We start from the raw sequence: 18,189 nt of genomic DNA on the forward strand, positions 1-18,189 counted from the left end.
CCGAGGCGCCGGTAGCCACAGCCACTCGGTCTTGGAAGGGTTGAGCCTGAGTCTGTTCCTCCCCATCCAGACCCTCACGGCCTCCAGGCACCGGGTCATCACGTCAAGGGCATCGTTGGGGTGGCCCGGGGTGGATATGTACAGCTGAGTATCATCAGCGTACTGATGGAAATCCACCCCAAAGCCACGGATGATCTCCAGCTTCTCCCACTGGTTTTGCTTTTTGGAAGCTGGCTGGGAAGGTTGCAAGTGGCAATCCCATGACCTTGGGACACTGCAACCATCATAAATCCACGCCAGGTGCCAAAGGCCTGAATTTTGATCATGTGACTGAGACGCAGGGAAGGTCAGTAAGTGCAAGGACCAGTCGAAAGTAACCGTTTTCAGTGCTGCAACAATTCTGAACAGTCGCTAAACAAATGTTTGTTGAGTCGAAGACCATTGTAGGTCTTATAGAATTAAAGGACAAATTTGGAACTTACAATAAGCATTCAAAAATAACTTTGAGGTGTTAAAAGAAGTTTTACTATACAACAGAAGCAACTAAAAAAACCTGAATTTCAAAAGCATAGAAATTTTTATCTTCTGCAAAACGGTCTTAGTTACAAGTCCTAATTTAAGTCATGAGATGCAACCACACTTTGGACTGAAAATGCCCTCCAAAGTGCTTTTTTAAAGAACTTGTATTTTAAGCAACAAAGAAGCCTTGGTGTGAAAAAGCAAGCTGCTCTGTCATCTCATTCTCTGGCCTTGACAGAATGGCTTTGGACTCAGATCAAAAGGATAGACCAGCAGGAGGCCAGGCAGACAAAGGAGCCAGGCAGAGTGGAGAAAGGGCAAGACAGCTCAGGGAAGGGGATAAGCTGGCTGAGTCACCTTAAGAAAGAGGAACCTATGGATAGGTGTGAACATGGTTCATTTCTGCGAATCTGTGTTTTTGATGGGGTGAGAGTTTAGGTTGAGCCATATACTAAGCGTGCACTAGGAAACAGTCTCTTGCATTATTTGGGGGAAATCGTTTATCATTTTTAGCAGCAATATAGAAAATGTATGCAACTTACTCAGCAACTGCGTTGCTTTACTTGTATCTACAAAACAGCCTTTCATTGGACTACTTGTTACAATCAAAAGAACAGTAAGTATTCTTTAGAAATGGCTCTATGGTTGGGTTTCAAAGTTGAAAATTCAGTGCAATGCCATCTATACTGCAAATGGTAACGTGAAATTATGGCATTAAAATACGTGCAGGCTAATATAAAGCAAATAAAAAACTGGAAGGGACCCAAATCAATACAAAGCTGCAATAAAATATCACTTCAATGGCAAAAGATCAAGTAATCCTTGCTTATTTTCTTAATGAACATGAGTGAAGACTTTTAAGTGTTCTGCTCACATCCTTGTATTTGCTAGAGGTTTAGTATCATTTAAAGAAAAAAAGCAAATTATCTTTAGAACCTATTGGCTATGGCATGAGAAAAATAGGGAAGATGTAGAAGATGGATTTATTCTGCCTATTTCCTTCCCACTACATCTATATGTACTATAACATCTCTCACATAGGACTTTATCCATCCAAGGAAGAGGACATGACCACAAAATAAATGCCACAAGACTCCTTATTTTGTTTTTATTAAAAGAATCTAATCCCAGATAACAAATGAGTCCAGTTTTTCAGCTATATTAGGGAAAAAACCGTTGAACCTAAGAACAGGACAATAAGTTGCCTAAACCCACCTGAATTTTTAAGATCAGGTCTTTTGTTTTGTATTATATTGTTTTACAAAAATCTCCAGATCTTTAATTACTTGACAATACAAAAACTGAATAGCGAAGCAATCAGCTTCTAAGGATATGGTCAATTCTGGGATTTTTTGACATTACAATTGAAAGCCATATATAGATTTATTTGTCCCTCTACTCAGCTTTCTTGATTTTCACAATCTGAATTAAGAAGGTAATGTTTTTCTCTATTCTTCTCCACAACTAAATTTCCTGATCTGGAAATCCTTGCCAATCTATAGCAACTGGCCAAAAATCTACTACTACATTTAAATTTATTTTAGCCGGTTCTGCACTAAAGAACATGTTCAACAAACTTTAATTGAATTCTTTCAAATTGACTTAGTCCATTAAGCTAAAGTTAAAAGCAGCCTAAGGACACTTAACACTTCTCAGTTCAAGGGCATTCAGTTATTAAAATTAAAACAGCCAGTGCTAGACAGAACTCTTGTTCTTCAATGTGACATTTGTAATTACTTAAAATATTTGCATACTCAATTCAGTAAATAAGGATTCTGAAAACTAACATTAATAAAACAGGATTGGCAACTTATGGAATAGCATTCCCCTAGAGATTCAGATACTCGTGATCCTATTAGCTTTTCACAAGGCATGTTTTCCTAAAGATTTGGGTCAGGAGGTTAGCTGAATTCTGTTATTACTGATGTGTTTTTTATGAACAGAGACACTGTTTATCCTTGGGTGCTGGGGTTATGGTTTTCAAGTTTTTAAACCTTGTACGCAAGTCACCTGTGTGAGAGGGGCAGTCATATAAATAAATAATAATCTGCACATAACCCTAAAATCTCTTCTTCAGTCTCCAAAGATTCTTACACCAAAACACAGCTTCCTAGAGCATACTCCACATTTTTAAAGTCAGGATAGGCTTCATCCATTTTTTAAAAAGAAAACCTGCACTGCAGTGCTTGGAAACAATGCAGTAAACACATTTGGTTGTGTGGTTGTGTGCTTCCACAATAAAGGATATGTGGCAAGACTTTTTTGAGTAACACATACTGTTCATGACACGTCTACCAAAGTAAAAGATTTCATAGGAATTTAATACTTGGCTTCCGCTACCTTAGAACAACTTTAGTATTAGTATTAGATATATGCATATATGTGTGTGCAAGTATTACATACATACAAACACGTTTATCTTAATCTCTATTCTCAATTTATGAATTTTGACTAAGGGCAACACTGGAACCTTTCATGCAATATTTTTACAAAAACAAAATGCAGATTTATTAACAAATATTTTGGATTACAAAATGTGGGTTTGTGTTTCAAAAACAGGAACTGTTTCTTGTAATAAACTCAAAATAGAATCTTAAAAACCGACAGAAATATAAGCATCTGCAGAGAAGAGCCTGCTTTGCCAGAAGAACAAGTAAAACCTGTATTTGTTCAGTTACTGCTGAAGCTGCAATGAGGTCAAATAGAACAGGGGGAAAAAGGGAACAGCAAGCATTTATGAAAACTTCTCAGTTCTGATATGGTGAATCAGCAGGACATCAAGAATTAATGCCAAATGCGAAAGCCGTTTTACTTCAAATTCAAGTGCCAGTATGGTCTTTTAATAACTTGATATGGAAAAACCTCTTTTTCTCTATGACTGAATTAACCTTGTCAATAAACATTAATAAACATTAAAAAGGTTTGGAAACTAAAAAAGGTTATACATATTAGATCCTTTTGCCTAACAATACCCTTGAGAGATCTTTAATCTTTATTATTATTTAAACCCTTGGTATCATGATGATCAGCTGCCCTCAGATATTGGTATCTCTTTGAGGGGAAATATAGATCAACTTCCAATTTATCTTCCGAATGCCAATCCTTGGCGCTAGCTATATAAAATATCCTTGCAAGAAAATAAACATTAGTGTCTGTCATGTTTAGTTTTCCACCCAGCCATAAGGTCAACCACAAAGGAAAATGCACATCTTGACAAGCAATGAAGAAAGAATACATTTGGCAAAACATAACTTACAGTTGGAGACTAATAAGGAAGCTGTAACACAAATAGCTTCAATGTGATAGGAAAGTGATATTCATATGAATGTTTATTAGTAAAACCAATCAATTTGTTAAATTGGATTCTTAGTCAAACTTTGAATTTTATTTACATTATAAAAACCACTACAAAAGACCTGATCTGCCTAAACAACATATTTTCGGTATCTTTCTACATTGCAGTAAAATCTAATATACAGATAGGGAGCCTGTAGACTTAAAATGTATGGTCTTTATGCACGAATCATACCATACAATTGTTGCTTCTTTTTTTAAGGATTTCAAAATTTGTGGCATGCAACAAAATTGGCTAAAAGTGTAGCCAGCCCTACCATTCTGACATTTTAAATCTCATAATTCATTGGACAATTATTTCCTTGCTACTTTTTAGTTACAGCATTCAGCTTTTATTGACAGACCTAAAGCTATTCTTTTATTTTGTTTCTTTCCTCCCCCCCCCCCTGTAAATAAGGCAATATTCCCTTAAAGATGGTCCACACTTAGGACTATTCAGACCAGCAATTCTGTAGCTAAGCAAAACATTATGTGTATGGTTGAGTTATAATGTCATTTCTCATTTGGTCATTAAGCAAATCACCATGGGTGATTTATTAAGCAAGACATCATGTGACCATGAATGATATTTTTACTGCCGGCTTCTCCATTGACTCTGCTTGTTGTGAAGTGCACAAATAGCAATCAAATTACCATGGGACCCTGTCACAGTCATACATGTGAGGATTGATTGCAAAAAGTACTTTTTCAATACCATCATAACTTCGAACAATCACTAAACAGAATACTCATTAAGCAAGGTATACCTATAATACAATCCCACAATCAGTCCTATATGACCAATCCAACAAATTTGGAAAGTATCTACTGTACTTCCAACTGGAATATAATCAGCCATATATTTGCAAAAAAGCAAAAAATAAAAAGGGAAAACAAGCAGAAACAAACTAGATAATCCTAAATTTGTCACTGTTCAATTATTCTATACATAACTTGTTTTTTTAGAATCTCTTAAGAAAAGACCCTTTATGGAAGACTTATAATAAATGATATAAGAAGAGGTTATGGCAACAGTCCCTAGATTCTATATCTGTAGTGACATCATAAGCCATTCACTTCACTCTGAACATCTATCATTAAGCATAACCCGCACAACTGTCTTTCCAAAGCAATCAAGAGCTTCAGATACTTTTATTCTGCATGCTATCTTATATTTCCAACATAGTTCTCTCAATACAGTAAGCTCTCAGATATATGACCCATCTGACTTCAGTAAGCCATGGTTTTGTGCCAACTGGGTTCTGAGAATATTTTATTTAGCATCTATTATCTTCTGTAAATTATATTTCTAAAAGGTTTGTGGCTATTTTGAGGATTGCTTATTTTGTCTACATTTTTTTCCTAAGTCTGTCAGTGGGCATTTAAGAGCACAAGGCAGTTTGACACTTTAGCCCCACCTTCTGGGAAAATAGAAGAATGAAACAGAAATAATGATCCGTTTCTAAGGTCTCTTATGAAGGACAACTATACTGCAGACACATGTTTGATACTGTTTGAGGAAAGCCATGAAATCCCACTGTACCTTGTTGGATTAGTGCAAAAGAAAAAAAATATCTGAAACCAGGAATTCCTAGTCACTGTGGTGGTAGGGAAAGCAACAATGATCCAACACTTAACCCATCCATGCTATTATCATGCGGATCCTCTTCCTAGATTTAGTTTAAATATAGACACTTAGACTACATAGTGTTAGTGTACTACAGGTGAAAAATTTGAACAGTAACTGAAATGCCCTGTGCACTGACATGATTCTCCAAGACAGACCTAATGACCTTCAAGAACTTTTATCTAATTTTACAAGTTGAGAACATTTTGTTCTCCAAATGACAAAACTCACCCATGATCTGTTTCGTTTAATACCAAACTCTGCAGAATTTCTACAGGAAAATGCAGCCACTTTTCCAATTCATACCAAGCTTTGTTTCTACACTCACAGGCCCCCGAACATTCAAGGCAAGGTCTTAAAGATTGAAGTACAAAACCTGGATACACTATTAGCAACTGAGAATTACCTATGGTAACTCTGCCTCAGCTACTCTCTCTCTAGACGTATGCAAAAAGAAGAACCATGCACAGATCATGGCCACTGGTACCTGATGTCACATGAGCCTTACAGGAATTTCCATGATCCAGAAATCAACTTTCACACTTCTGACCACACATCTGAAAAATCCACCATTGTCCACTCCTATACACTCCTAAGTGTTAGACTAGATACCATCTAAAATTTATTGCATCAAGAATTACTAGGAGCTTCTGCTTTGTTCCTTCAAATTCTACATCAAAGTTATTATTTATTTGATTTATATCCACCTTAACTATCTTAGTTATCTTCAGGATAGACAACTTAAAAATATCAACCTAAATAAAATCTAATAAAAACAGTTACAATCAACTATTACCTTATTCCGATGAACAAGGAAGCTAGCTGGCTAGGAATACTTTTCTTAACCACAGTAATATTTGGTACTGAGAACATCACCTAAGGCAGGGGTGTCAAACTCAATTTCATTGAGGGCCGCATCAGCATTGTGGTTGCCCTCAGGGGGCTGGGTGGGTGTGGCCACGGTGGGTGCGGCTTACTGGGTGGGCGTGGTTTTGGCAGGCAGCGGGGCACTCTCCTCACAGTGCTGAGAGGTTGAGCCGGGCAGTGCGAAGCTCGCCAACTTTGCTTCCTGCTGAAACTGGGCAGGCTGGGGGCTAGAAGCACTGCATTTCTCATCAGATTCGCACCACCCAGTTCAGCTCTTGGCACTGTGAGGAGAGCGCCCCGCTGCCTGCTGAAACCGGGCAGGCTGGGAGCTGGGTGGCCTTGCGTTTCTTTTTGGATCTGCACCGCCCGGCTCAGCCTCTCGGTGCTGTGAGGAGAGTGCCCCGCTGCCTGCCGAAACCCCTCCCCCAGAGCCCATCAAGACAGATATGTGAAGTAGGGGCCATTTGCTGACCACTTCCAGGTAATGGTGCATTTCTTCATTCCTCTCCCCAGGAACATCTCCCCAGCATGCACCCAGGGGGTGGGGCTGACACGGCAGGGGCTGGTTCCTCACTGTTTCCAGACAGCCTTGTGGAGCTAAGACTGAATACGTTTCAGCATAGATGGCCACCACAAAATTGTACATTGGCTCCCTCCCGGCCGGCCTGGGCCAAGTCCAAGGCAGCGGGGGCCGTTCCTTCACTGTTTCCAGGATGGCTTCGCGAGCCACATGAAACCACTTTGCGGGCTGCATCCAGCCCCCGGGCCTTGTGTTTGACATGTCTGACCTAAGGGAAGTACATTCCATAGTAAGAAGCAAACGGGTACCCACCAAACAAGTTAGGAAAACTTTTAAGAGAGCCTTTTTGGCTGATCTTAATGTCAAGAAAACTTCAACAGTGAGGTAGTTCCTGAAATTGTCAGATCATAAGCTATTTAAACGCAAAACCAAATCTTCTGAGGCTTACCAAGCTAAGGAAACTTTTAGTGTTGGTGAAGGGTGTTGCAAATGAAGAGACAAGAAATGAGCTTTGTGCAAAAGGACCTCCCTAGCTGCAGGAACAACCTGCAAAATGAGTCAGGACTATCTTGCATTCTGGATGCTTTCCAAATGACAACTGCTAAGATTCTTCATAAGGAAACTAGTAATTAAAAGGTTAAATTAGCACTGACATTGTATTTATTCATACATATATACATGTATATAAACGTATATACACCCTCTCTAAATATTCTGACTTTATAAGCACACAGGTATTTTCAGCATATGTTGATGTCTCTACATAAACAAACAGAAAGGTCTTACAGAATGAATGAACATTTCATTTTGTCTAGACTTCAAAATGTCAGATGGCTTCATTTCATTATAGATGTTTTACAAATACTCCAATTCATAAAATAGACACACTGCGAAGTAAAGACTTACCTTTAAATAAGATCCATAATATTTGGTGACATATGGACTGTCACACTGACTGAGAACTGTTATTTCTTGCTGTATATCTTCTATTTCATCTTCAGCTTCTTCAAGATCAATAATTTTTATAGCAACAACTTTCTGTGTTCGATTGTCAATGCCTTTAAAAACTTCACCAAACGAACCTTTGCCAATCTTCTCCAGTTTTGTAAAGAGTTCTTCTGGATCTGCCTTCAAATTCTGGAAGAAATATTTAAATGAACATAATAAATAAAGTTGAGGTTACTGAATTCTAGATTGTTCCATTTAGAATGGAAGAAATTCCAGAAACAAGAAATATAAAGGACTCAAAACAATGGACCCATGAAAAATAAAGCAGAAGTAGAAAAAATTAGATTTGCTTTTTAAAAATTATGGGATCATTATATTTGGGGGTTTGCAAAACTGAAGGACTTCAGAAAACAACCAGGATGTTGGTTAAAAACAAAACAAAATTAGAAGGGGAAGTGAGGGACAAAGGTAAAGATTCTATCTCCGCAATTATTTCGAAGACTGAGCTTTACACACGATTTATTAAACGTTTGCCACCTATCTCACCAATTTAAAATTCAACCTACAAACACGATAGTATAATTTCACTTCTTTTTTCAATAAGCATCTGAAATTACAACAAAAATGCAGTTTCACACTATGGGGTCTATTATTAAATATACTAGTGCTGTAATTGGTCTTTTTATTATAAATAAAAGGGAGTGGATTGATCAGAGCCAAGTTAAACATTCCACAAAGTTAACACCATTATTGAAGTTCTATTATTTAACATTAAAACACCATCCATATTTGGAAGGGTTACAAATCTTCATAGATAACAGCTATAAATTGAAATAGTGGAATTTTTAAAATAAGAACAAAGGATTAGGAAAGCAGCTCAAAGAAAAATAACAAGCAATCCTCACACTGGAATAGCCTGCCACTGTGACTTCCACAGAATTGATCCACATCACCAGCTACTGGAAGATGTATTTTAATTAGTCTGTTTTTGTTTTCAATATTTTTGCAAAAGCACAGAATGAATATATTTGATTTATAATTAAAAAAAAGTAAGCAGTTTAACTCTAGTTTACTTTGGCTAATGTCAAGAAAATCTAAGCAGGATTGAATCACCAAGAGGAACCCTATGGGTTCCATGGTTGAAACAAAAAAAAACAAAACAGCACTTCCTGGAAGCAGCAGTGCTAAACCATTATTGTCATACTCATGAAATCAGCAAGAGTCAGTTCACACACCAAGAAAGTCTTTTCCTTCTATGGTTTTGTGCCACAAGCCTTTTGGAGAAAAGTCTGGATCTATTTTCAGAAAAATGTATTTAAATGCATAGATCTAGGTATTATTACAAAGGAAACCACCAAACACTCATAGCAAATATGTAATATAGAAATATATGTGTTTCAAAGCAATATCATAACGATTATAGATAGTTTATAGTTAGATTTATGTTAATGAATATTTTTTGGAGTTTAGGGGTCATAAATTCCTTTTTCTTGCATACATTATTGAAGGAAAAGTTAAATTTCCGTTAGTTTGGTCAAAATAATTTAATCAATCTTTTTTCTACCCATGTACAGAGAAACCCTCAGACTTAAGAAATCCAGGTTTGCACTATGTGCAATTATAAGTAGTTCTCAACTTACAACTGTCCGTTTGGTGACCATTCAAAGTTACGGAACTAAAAAAAGTGACATATGACTGCTTTTCACACTTATGACCATTGCAGCATTCCGTAGTCACGTGATCAAAATTCAGGACACTTGGCAACTGACTCGTGTTTATGACTGTTGCAGTGTCCTAGGGTCATGTGATCACCTTTTGCAACCTTCTGACAAGCAAAGTCAATGAGGAAGCCAGATTCATTTAACAACTTTCTTACTAACTTAACAGCTGCATCGATTCTCTTAACAGCTGTGGCAAGAAAGGTCATAAAATGGGGCAAAACTCACTTAACAAATGTCTCACTTAATATCAGAAATGTTGGGCTCAATCGTAAATCGAGGACTACCTCTACAATTATGCATAGCGCAAATCACAGTTGGCCAATTAGCACCTGCATAGGGAGGTGGGTAATTTTATTTTCTCCATAAAGATAGTCCCCAACTTACAAGCACAAATGGGACTGGCATTTGCATCCCTAAGTGATATGATCATAAAGCAAAATGTCATGTGACTTGGAAACCGCAATTCCAGTCCTGGATCCAAAAAGGAGCCAGCAAAGGCAATGAGGCAAAGCAAAAGTGGGTGTGGGGAACTGGGAGAGAAGGCAGCTGTGTGAATGAATGCTTGCTAGTGCTTCCTGGGTACTGAGGCTTAGTGCTAAATGGGGCAGGCTGGGTTGGGCATGACTTCCAGGAGCTGCTGTGGCTTTGCACTGTGCTGTGATTTAGGAGGTTCTTGCAGCCCTAAAGCCACATAGTTCTGAGTCTGCTTGCAAAGCAGGGTGCAGAGTACAGGTGGCCAAAAGAGCAGAAATGGGGAGGGGATAGGCTGGTGGGGGGAGCTGAAGTGCAAGTGGGCTGCCAAGCACCCAAATTTTGATTACCTGATTGAAAACCCTACAACTTTGGAGATGGATCATAAGTTGATTTATTTTTTTCCAGTGCTATCATAACTTTGAACAGTCACTTAACAAACAGTTGTAAGTCAAGGATTATCTGTATTGCTAAACAATGACCTAACCCAGGTTGGAGGCATCATGTATAGCAGGCATGTCAAACTGCCGGCCCATGGGCCGGATGCGTCACACCAAAACCACGCCCACCCCATTGCTGGCAATGGGAAAAAGGTCGCAATACATCGCGCGACGTCACATGACGTCGCGAGTTTGACATCCCTGATGTATAGGATGAAGAAAGACTAACTCATCTCTCAGACCCTAAACTCTCTTATACACCATGAAGAGGGAACAGCTCAGTACAGGTAGTCCTCGACTTACAGTTCATTTAGTGACCGTTCAAAGTTACAATGGCACTGAAAAAAGTGACTTATGATCATTTTTCACACTTATGACCGTTGCAGCATCCCCATGGTCACGTGATCAAAATTCAGCTCCTTGTCAACTGGTTCATATTTAGGACAGTTGTAGCGTCCTGGGGTCAGCTTTTGTGACCTTCTGACAAGCAAAGTCAATGGGAATCCAGATTCACTTAACAACTATATTATTAACAAATGCAATGATTCACTTAACAACTGTGGCAAGAAAAGTCATAAAGTGGGGCAAAACTCACTTAAGAAATGTTTCACTTAGCAACATAAATTTTAGGCTCAGTTATGGCCGGAACCTGAGACTACCTGTACTGTCAGAGGCATGGCTCCACTTAGTGATTATTTCTAATCTCATTTCTTTGGAGAATAAATGTCTACTTAAGCATAAGCATCAATTCAAGTTTAGACAACAATCTGTCTCACAGGCTGTGGAGAAGAATGCTGGGAATTCGTCCTGAGAGCCAAAGGTTTTCCAATTTGTCTTACATTAATCTGTTAGATTAAACACTGAAACAGGTGGTAAGGAAACAAAGTGCAACAGAAAACGGAAAACCGATAAAGCATGAAGATGATATTGAAATTGTGGCTTTGAACAGTTAGCAAGTAATTTATAACCATACTGCATGAAAGACTATTCAGGATATAAAATTCCTTGTCCAATAGGCTTTTTGGTGCTAATCCTGATAGATATACACAAAAATCCAACATGCCAAATATAAATATGCTTTGATTGAGTTGACCATCTATGTGTGCGTGTGCGTGTGGATGTATGTGTGTGTAGGACAAGATAATGATGATGATGGTGATATCTAAATTCCTAAATTTCCTCTATCATGGATTTCAAGGTAATATATACACAGAACTAGATCTACATAGTTTCAGCAAAGTTCCTGTATTTTTAACTTGCTCTTTGATTAATCCTATTTAAAAGTAAATCCTATTTTAAAATATTAAGAACCCAAATTAATTAAGCAGCAACCACACATTGGAAAGTCCCCAGCAACTGAATAGTTTGTTCCTTTTCCTCAAGACAACTGGAACACAAAATGATTCACCTCAATCCAACAAAATGGTGTTGAAAGAAACGCACAGAAAATCAGTACGCAAACCCTATATTCCCTATATTCCCTTTCATTTTGAACAATGACATTATGATTCTAGGTACAAGAGCTACACAAAGCATTTTAAAGAGGCGTTTCCCAGAGTATTTTAAAATAAAGCAAGGATCTCTCTTTGGTGCATTAAACTAGCTACATCTTTTGCAAAGCTCGCCTGTCCTCAACCATCTCAATGTATGTGTGTACAAGCAACATTTCCTGGTAATCCCAGTGAAACTGTTACCTGCAAATGCACACACAGGCAACTGAGGACAGATAACAATACATTTAAAGACTAGTGCTGTAATAAAATAACCAGATTCATTTTCTTTGGACAGGGAAGTCTTTTTACGAGTAATAGTAACTTTTTACATTTTATCTTTACCTAGAAGTGCACAGAATCCTAGGGATGTATTGCTGAAAGAGCAATAAAATATATATATATATATACAGATACATATTCATCCCAGAGTGGAGGAGGTAAATGAATAAAAAGGATGCAGATTCATCTATCGCACTGATTTTGCCCTTTTTGTGCTTCCCAAAATGTGAGAAATTTTACTGGGAAAAGTCACTTAAGGGCCACTAAAATAAAGCTGGGGAATTAATTATCTATCTCCATTGTGTGGTCTTTGTGCTTGATTTTATTGTACTGACTGTTGACTTGTTTAACAACTATATGGGTTGGCTTCACTGGGAGCCTCTGAAGTATGTAATTTTGATAAATAAGCAAACAATGTTGCTTTAACCAGTTTGATGTCCCCTCCAGGTATGCTCAACTAAAGTTTCTATCAACCTCAGGCACCATGGCCAATACTAGTAATTAGGACAGAAATTGCATTACAACACACCTGGAAAACATTTGGAAATGATTACATAGCAAATTATTTTAGATGAACAAGAGGGAATATTTTCCAAAGGTTTTAATTGTGAGGATTTTCTCCCTTAAGTTAACTAATATAAGAAATGTAGGCTAGGAAATTTTGAAGAATTGAGTTTCAATTTAAGCTATGCAAAGCATTGTTAAAAATAAAATACATCTTAAGTTACAACAGCACTGAAACAAGTGACCATTTTTTCAATTATGACCCCTGCAGCATCCTCAAGGTCCTGTGATCAAAATTTAGTTACTTGGCAACTAAATCATATTTATGATGGTTGCAGTGGCCAGGGTGATGTGATCACCTTTTACAATTTTCTGACAAGTAACAAATCAATGGGGAAGCCAGATTCACTTAACAACTGTGTTACTAACTTAATAACTGCAGTGATTCATTTAACAACTGTGGCAAGAAATATCATAAAATGGGGCAAAACTCACTTTACAACTGTCTTGTTTAGCAATGAAAATTTTGGGCTCAATTGTGGTCATAAGTCGAGAATTACCTATATAGAATATAGCTGCAAAAAATTAAGACAATAAATCTAAAATGTAAAATAAAAGGACTTACTATATGAAGATATTGTGGAATAATATTGAAAACTCTTTAATAAATGATTTAAAAGAATTGAGATATAAAGTGCTATTTACAAATTATACTGTGGGTAGAAGACTAACAAGCAACCTATATGTAATTTTCTGATACAACTTGACTGAGTACAAGATTGATTCATTTAAAAAAGCATATTTAAATATACCTGTATTTGGATACCATAATATATTTGTCAATGTTTTAAATCCTTTTTAATGGTATGTTGGATAGGTTAAACTATGAATTACATTTTTATAAAATAAAAATGTCCTATTTTTACCGTTTACAATTCAACATCAGGGTAAATCTCACTTTCACATTATACCTTTATGTCAAATCATGTAAACCATGTTGAATCCAGGTGATAACACAGAAATCCAACACTCCCCAGAGGCTCCTGGAAACTAATCATAAATGTTTTTTGTACTATGATCCTGGATCCATCAGTGTAGTGGACTCTAAGACAGCTTACCTGCCAGGTAAGAGCAATGTAAGTAGGCATAATTTATTTTGGCCCAGTTTGATTCATATGTCTTAAGATTCCTTGCCCAATTTAAAACAAAATAAAATTCCTTTGTTTTTGCTCCCTCTTTTGTGCTAGCTTGATTTGCATTGTACACAATGCTGCAAGACATACATGTGTATATCAGATATACACAACCCTTGTTTATCAGAGCCCTCCAGTACAGGTTATTGGAGGAGGCAGCAGAGAATGAAAAATAACCAAAAGACAGGAGAAAACAGAAAACATGGAATCTTCATAACTTCTTCTTAGTCAAACACTGATATGATCTAACTTCAGGTTCTGATTAATGTCTTTAAAAAAGATGAAGAAAGTGACCTTTGAGAGGAACTATGAGAAAAATCAATGATCTGAGCAGAGGATCTGGACATATAACAAGCTTGAGGTCAGAGAAATTGGGTAATATTCTGGATACTATACAGAGTCTGTTAATTGAGGAAAAAAACTTTTTAACTGATGGTTCAACACTCGCCCTCCCGCTTCCATCTTTGATGAACTGGGCACAAGGTGAGGACTGTCTTCCTCTACAACCACATTTCAGAGCTCTGGAATTCACAGCCTTCCTAAAGTACACAAGTCATTGAGGATTTGAGTTATCAGGCCCAGCAAGTCCTAGAATTCAAAATTAAAAAAAAAAAAAGATACAGTACCCTGGAAGTACACTACATAGTTTTTTTTTCTAGCTACAGCTTCCCTATTACCATTCAATCTCTCTAATGCAGTGGTTCTCAACCTGTGGGTCGGGACCCCATTTGGGGTCGATCGACCATTTCACGGGGGGTCGCCAAGCAAGGCTATCCGCCATTTTTTTGTCCGCCATTTTTTCCCCCCTTTTCCAGCGGGTGCCTTACCTCCCTTGGGCTGGGCCAGCTGGTGGTCAGCCTGCTCCGTCTCTGCCGCTTGCCAGCTACGCCTCGGCCGGCACAGGGGGCGGAACCACGCATGCGCGGCGCTCCCGGGCAGGGAAAGTCCTTGACTTATGACCGGTTGGGTAGTCCTCGACTTACGACCGGTTTAGTCCTCAGCTTACGACTGGTTTAGTCCTCGACTTACGACCGGTTGGGGTCGCGGCATTAAAAAGGTTGAGAACCACTGCTCTAATGTATATACACAGTACAGATACCACTTATAAAACATAGCCATCAAAGTAGAAGAGCCTGAAAAGATCCTTTTTATTAGTGATTTTTCTTAACATGTACATTTGAAACTCTCTGCCCATCCCCAAGAATTACTACCTCAGGAATGCCATCCCAACGCTGCCTTTCCTACATCTTGATTTTGCTAACCAACACCAACCAAAAGAGCAACTGAAGATACAAAGCGTCTAAGAAAGAGGGAGAGAGGGAGAGGAAGAAAGACCGAGGGAGGGGGGGGAGAGGGAGAGATGGGTCCCCAAATCACATCTGCGGTGTCCTCTAAATTCAGCTCCAAATGAGAAGCTGGGCACGTACACAAACGAGCAGCGCAGGACGCCCTGAAGGTCAACCCTTCTTCCAAGCAGATCAAGAGGGGTCTGTCTGCAAAGGTGGTCTGTTGGGGTTTTTTTTTTTGCCAATCCCACACTTAGGCAGGGAGGCTCCCCGGGCAACTTAGTGGGCAAGAGAGGAGGCGACTGGGGTAACCCGCTCTCCTCGCCCTCCCTCGTTGCCAGGGGCGCAAATGGAAGAGTGGCCGCAGCCACCAGCAGCCCCCGCCTCCCCTCTCCGCACGTGCCTCCCCCCCGCCCGCCCGCTTTCCCCGGCCCTCTCCCCGCCTGCTGCCGGCGCCCCTTCCAGAGCTGCGACCCCCCACCCCCGAGCGAGGAACCTCGTGCCAGCCCCCGACCAGATCCCCGCAGCGAGCCCCACCAACCCCTCCCTCCTCCCGCCAGGACCCCAGAGCAGCTTCAAGCCCAAGCAGGGGACGCCAGGGAGGCGGGAAGAGAAGGCCGGTGTACGTGTATATGTGTGTGTGTGTGTGTGTGCGGGGGGGGGGTGCTTACTCACCTGCATCCCCGGCAGGCCAGGCTGCTGGACAGGGGAGTGAGCCATGATGACGGAAGCGGCAGAAGCAGCGCTGCTCTTCCTCCTCCTCCTCCTCCTCCTCCTGCTGCTGCCCCCCTTGCGCCCCCTCCCCCTTCCAGCAGCTCCGGGCAAGACCCCCGAAGGATTCACATCAGCCTCCGCTCTGCACGAGCAAACCTCCGCTCCCCTCCGCCCCCCCTCCCCCGCCAGAAAGAACCACGGACCGAGTACGGAAGGAACGTGAGAGAGAGAGGAGGCTGGTTGGCTGCTGGGCTGCGCGCGCGCGCGCACAACAGCCGGGTGGGAAAGGAGGAGGAGCCCACGCGGCCCCGCCTCCTGACGGACGGTGGGGGGGGGGAGAACGCCGCGAGGGGGGGGGAAACGCAAACCGGAGGAGGAGGAGGGCGGCTCCCGGGGTTTTCCGGGTTTATCTGCCGAGCCTCCCCCCCCTCCCCCCCAGCTGCGCCTTGGTTGGGAGACCTTTTCTTTTCTTTTATTGTAATTCTTTCTCGATCCAGGCGGAGCCGTCGGAGGGAAAGGCTGGCTCCTCTCTGGTTCTGCAGGAGGCCCCCGTCCAGCGGTGTCAAAGGAGGGAGCAGTGCGGGGGGGGGGGCATCTTTAAGGCTCTTGATTCCCAGCCGCGGGTTAGGGACGCCGTCGCAAGATAAAAGGGTAAAAAGCCCAAGCAGAACCCTTTGCAAAGGAGCCGCTTTGCCCCTGTACCGCTCCAAGGTGCTTTCTGTACGCCCGAGCTGGCCCCCCGCAGCCCTTTCCTGGGCTTCTCCCGAGCTCTGACCCACCCGCATGCTTTGCCAAGGTCAGCTCCGGTGCTTGGCACTCGTTGCGACCTGAAGGGCCGCGGTGGAGATTCCAAGGGAAAGCCGCCTGCAACCTCTGCAAGAGAAGCGGCCGGAGAGACTTGGCCGGCCCTCTAATGCGGGCAACAGCTCCGTCCTCGAATTGCTGCCTGCCCCTCATTGCTGACCCCCGGCCGGAGGAAAGCGGAGCGAGCGCCCTTGAACGACTGGAAGCGAGCGAGGAGAAGGAGGAGGGCTGGGCAGTTTCCTGCTCGCCTCCCGCCGCCTTTGCCGCAAAGGGCGACCTCGGCCGGCTCCCGCCTCAGCTGCAGCTCCAGCCCGAACGGGCACCTGCGCCTGCCGGGGGCTCCCAACTCGGGGCAGCTGCAGACGACAAAAAAAAAACCAGTAGGCAGCTTTTTTCCAAGGGCCGCGGGCTTCCCAGTTCAACCCGATGACCAAATGATCCCCTTCAGTGCCGGAGGGATTCGTTTTTCCCCCCTTTTACTTGACCAAATTCGAATAAGACCCATTCACCCTCTCCTTGGAATACAAGGACCTTGCTTTGGCTTTCTAAAGTGTGATGTTCAGGTAGTCCTCGACTTAAGACTACAGTTGAGCCCAACATTTGTGTTGTTAAATGAGGCATTTGAAAAGTGGATTTTGCCCCATTTTTCGACCTTTCGTGCCTCAGTTGTTAAGTGAATGACTACAGTTGGTGACACGGTTCTTAAGTGAATCTGGCTTCAACCATCATAAATATGAGTCAGTTGCCAAGTGTCTGCATTTTGATCACATGACCTCGGACACTGCAACGGTCATAAATGAAAAAAAATGGTCATAAGTCACTTTTTTAAATGCCATTGTAACTTTGAACCGTCATTAAATGAATTGTTAGTCAAGGACTGCCTGTATGTTACTGCAGTCCCTTTTTCAAATATCCTGTGATAGTTAATGTTCTGATGTATTTGTATTTGATTGCTCTTTAAAGTACATTTTTTATCAGTTTGCTCTTTTTTTTAACTTAATAGCAGGATGGATGGATGGATGGATGGATGGATGGATGGATGGATGGAGAAGCTGAATTCCCAGGTTGCTTTGGAATAAGGGGATGATCCTGAAATAAGTTTAATTCACTGTTGGGTGCTTCTGTCTTGTTTGGAACTGCCTTCATTATTAGATGCATGATTTTATCCTGTTTCAGAAAGTTGTTAATGTAAAGAGTGAGGAGAGAAATCCTGGATGCTGGAAAATCAAGGGTCAAACTTACTCGCTTATTGCCAGGTCCGCGCCCTCCTCCTCCGGTCCTCAGGCCTCCACTCGGTTTCCAGGGGACGCAGACCCCCCGGCCCGGGACCATCGGCTGATGTTATGTAATGCCAGGTCCGTGGTAAATAAGGCCCCCCTCATACAAGATCTTATTTTAGAGGGGGGCGCGGACCTGGCAGGTATTACTGAGACCTGGCTGGGCGTAGAAGGTGGAGTACCACTGGTGGAC

General features: G+C 41.1%; 1 protein-coding gene across 1 annotated transcript in view; it reads right to left on the minus strand.

Annotated features, from left to right (window-relative positions):
• Positions 1-15,921, minus strand: part of STK24 (serine/threonine kinase 24) — a 30,694-nt gene extending 14,773 nt beyond the window's left edge. Inside the window, exons 1-2 of the mRNA XM_015810124.1 lie at positions 15,877-15,921; positions 7,773-8,003 (exon numbers count right to left, since the gene is read on the minus strand). Of these exons, the coding sequence (XP_015665610.1) occupies positions 7,773-8,003; positions 15,877-15,921 (276 nt within the window). The remainder of the gene's footprint in view (positions 1-7,772; positions 8,004-15,876) is intronic.
• Positions 15,922-18,189: the final 2,268 nt, after the last annotated feature.

This window comes from Protobothrops mucrosquamatus, unplaced genomic scaffold (genome assembly GCF_001527695.2).
Source record: "Protobothrops mucrosquamatus isolate PMUCROS unplaced genomic scaffold, P.Mucros_1.0 scaffold_35, whole genome shotgun sequence".
Taxonomy (NCBI): Eukaryota; Metazoa; Chordata; class Lepidosauria; order Squamata; family Viperidae; genus Protobothrops; species Protobothrops mucrosquamatus.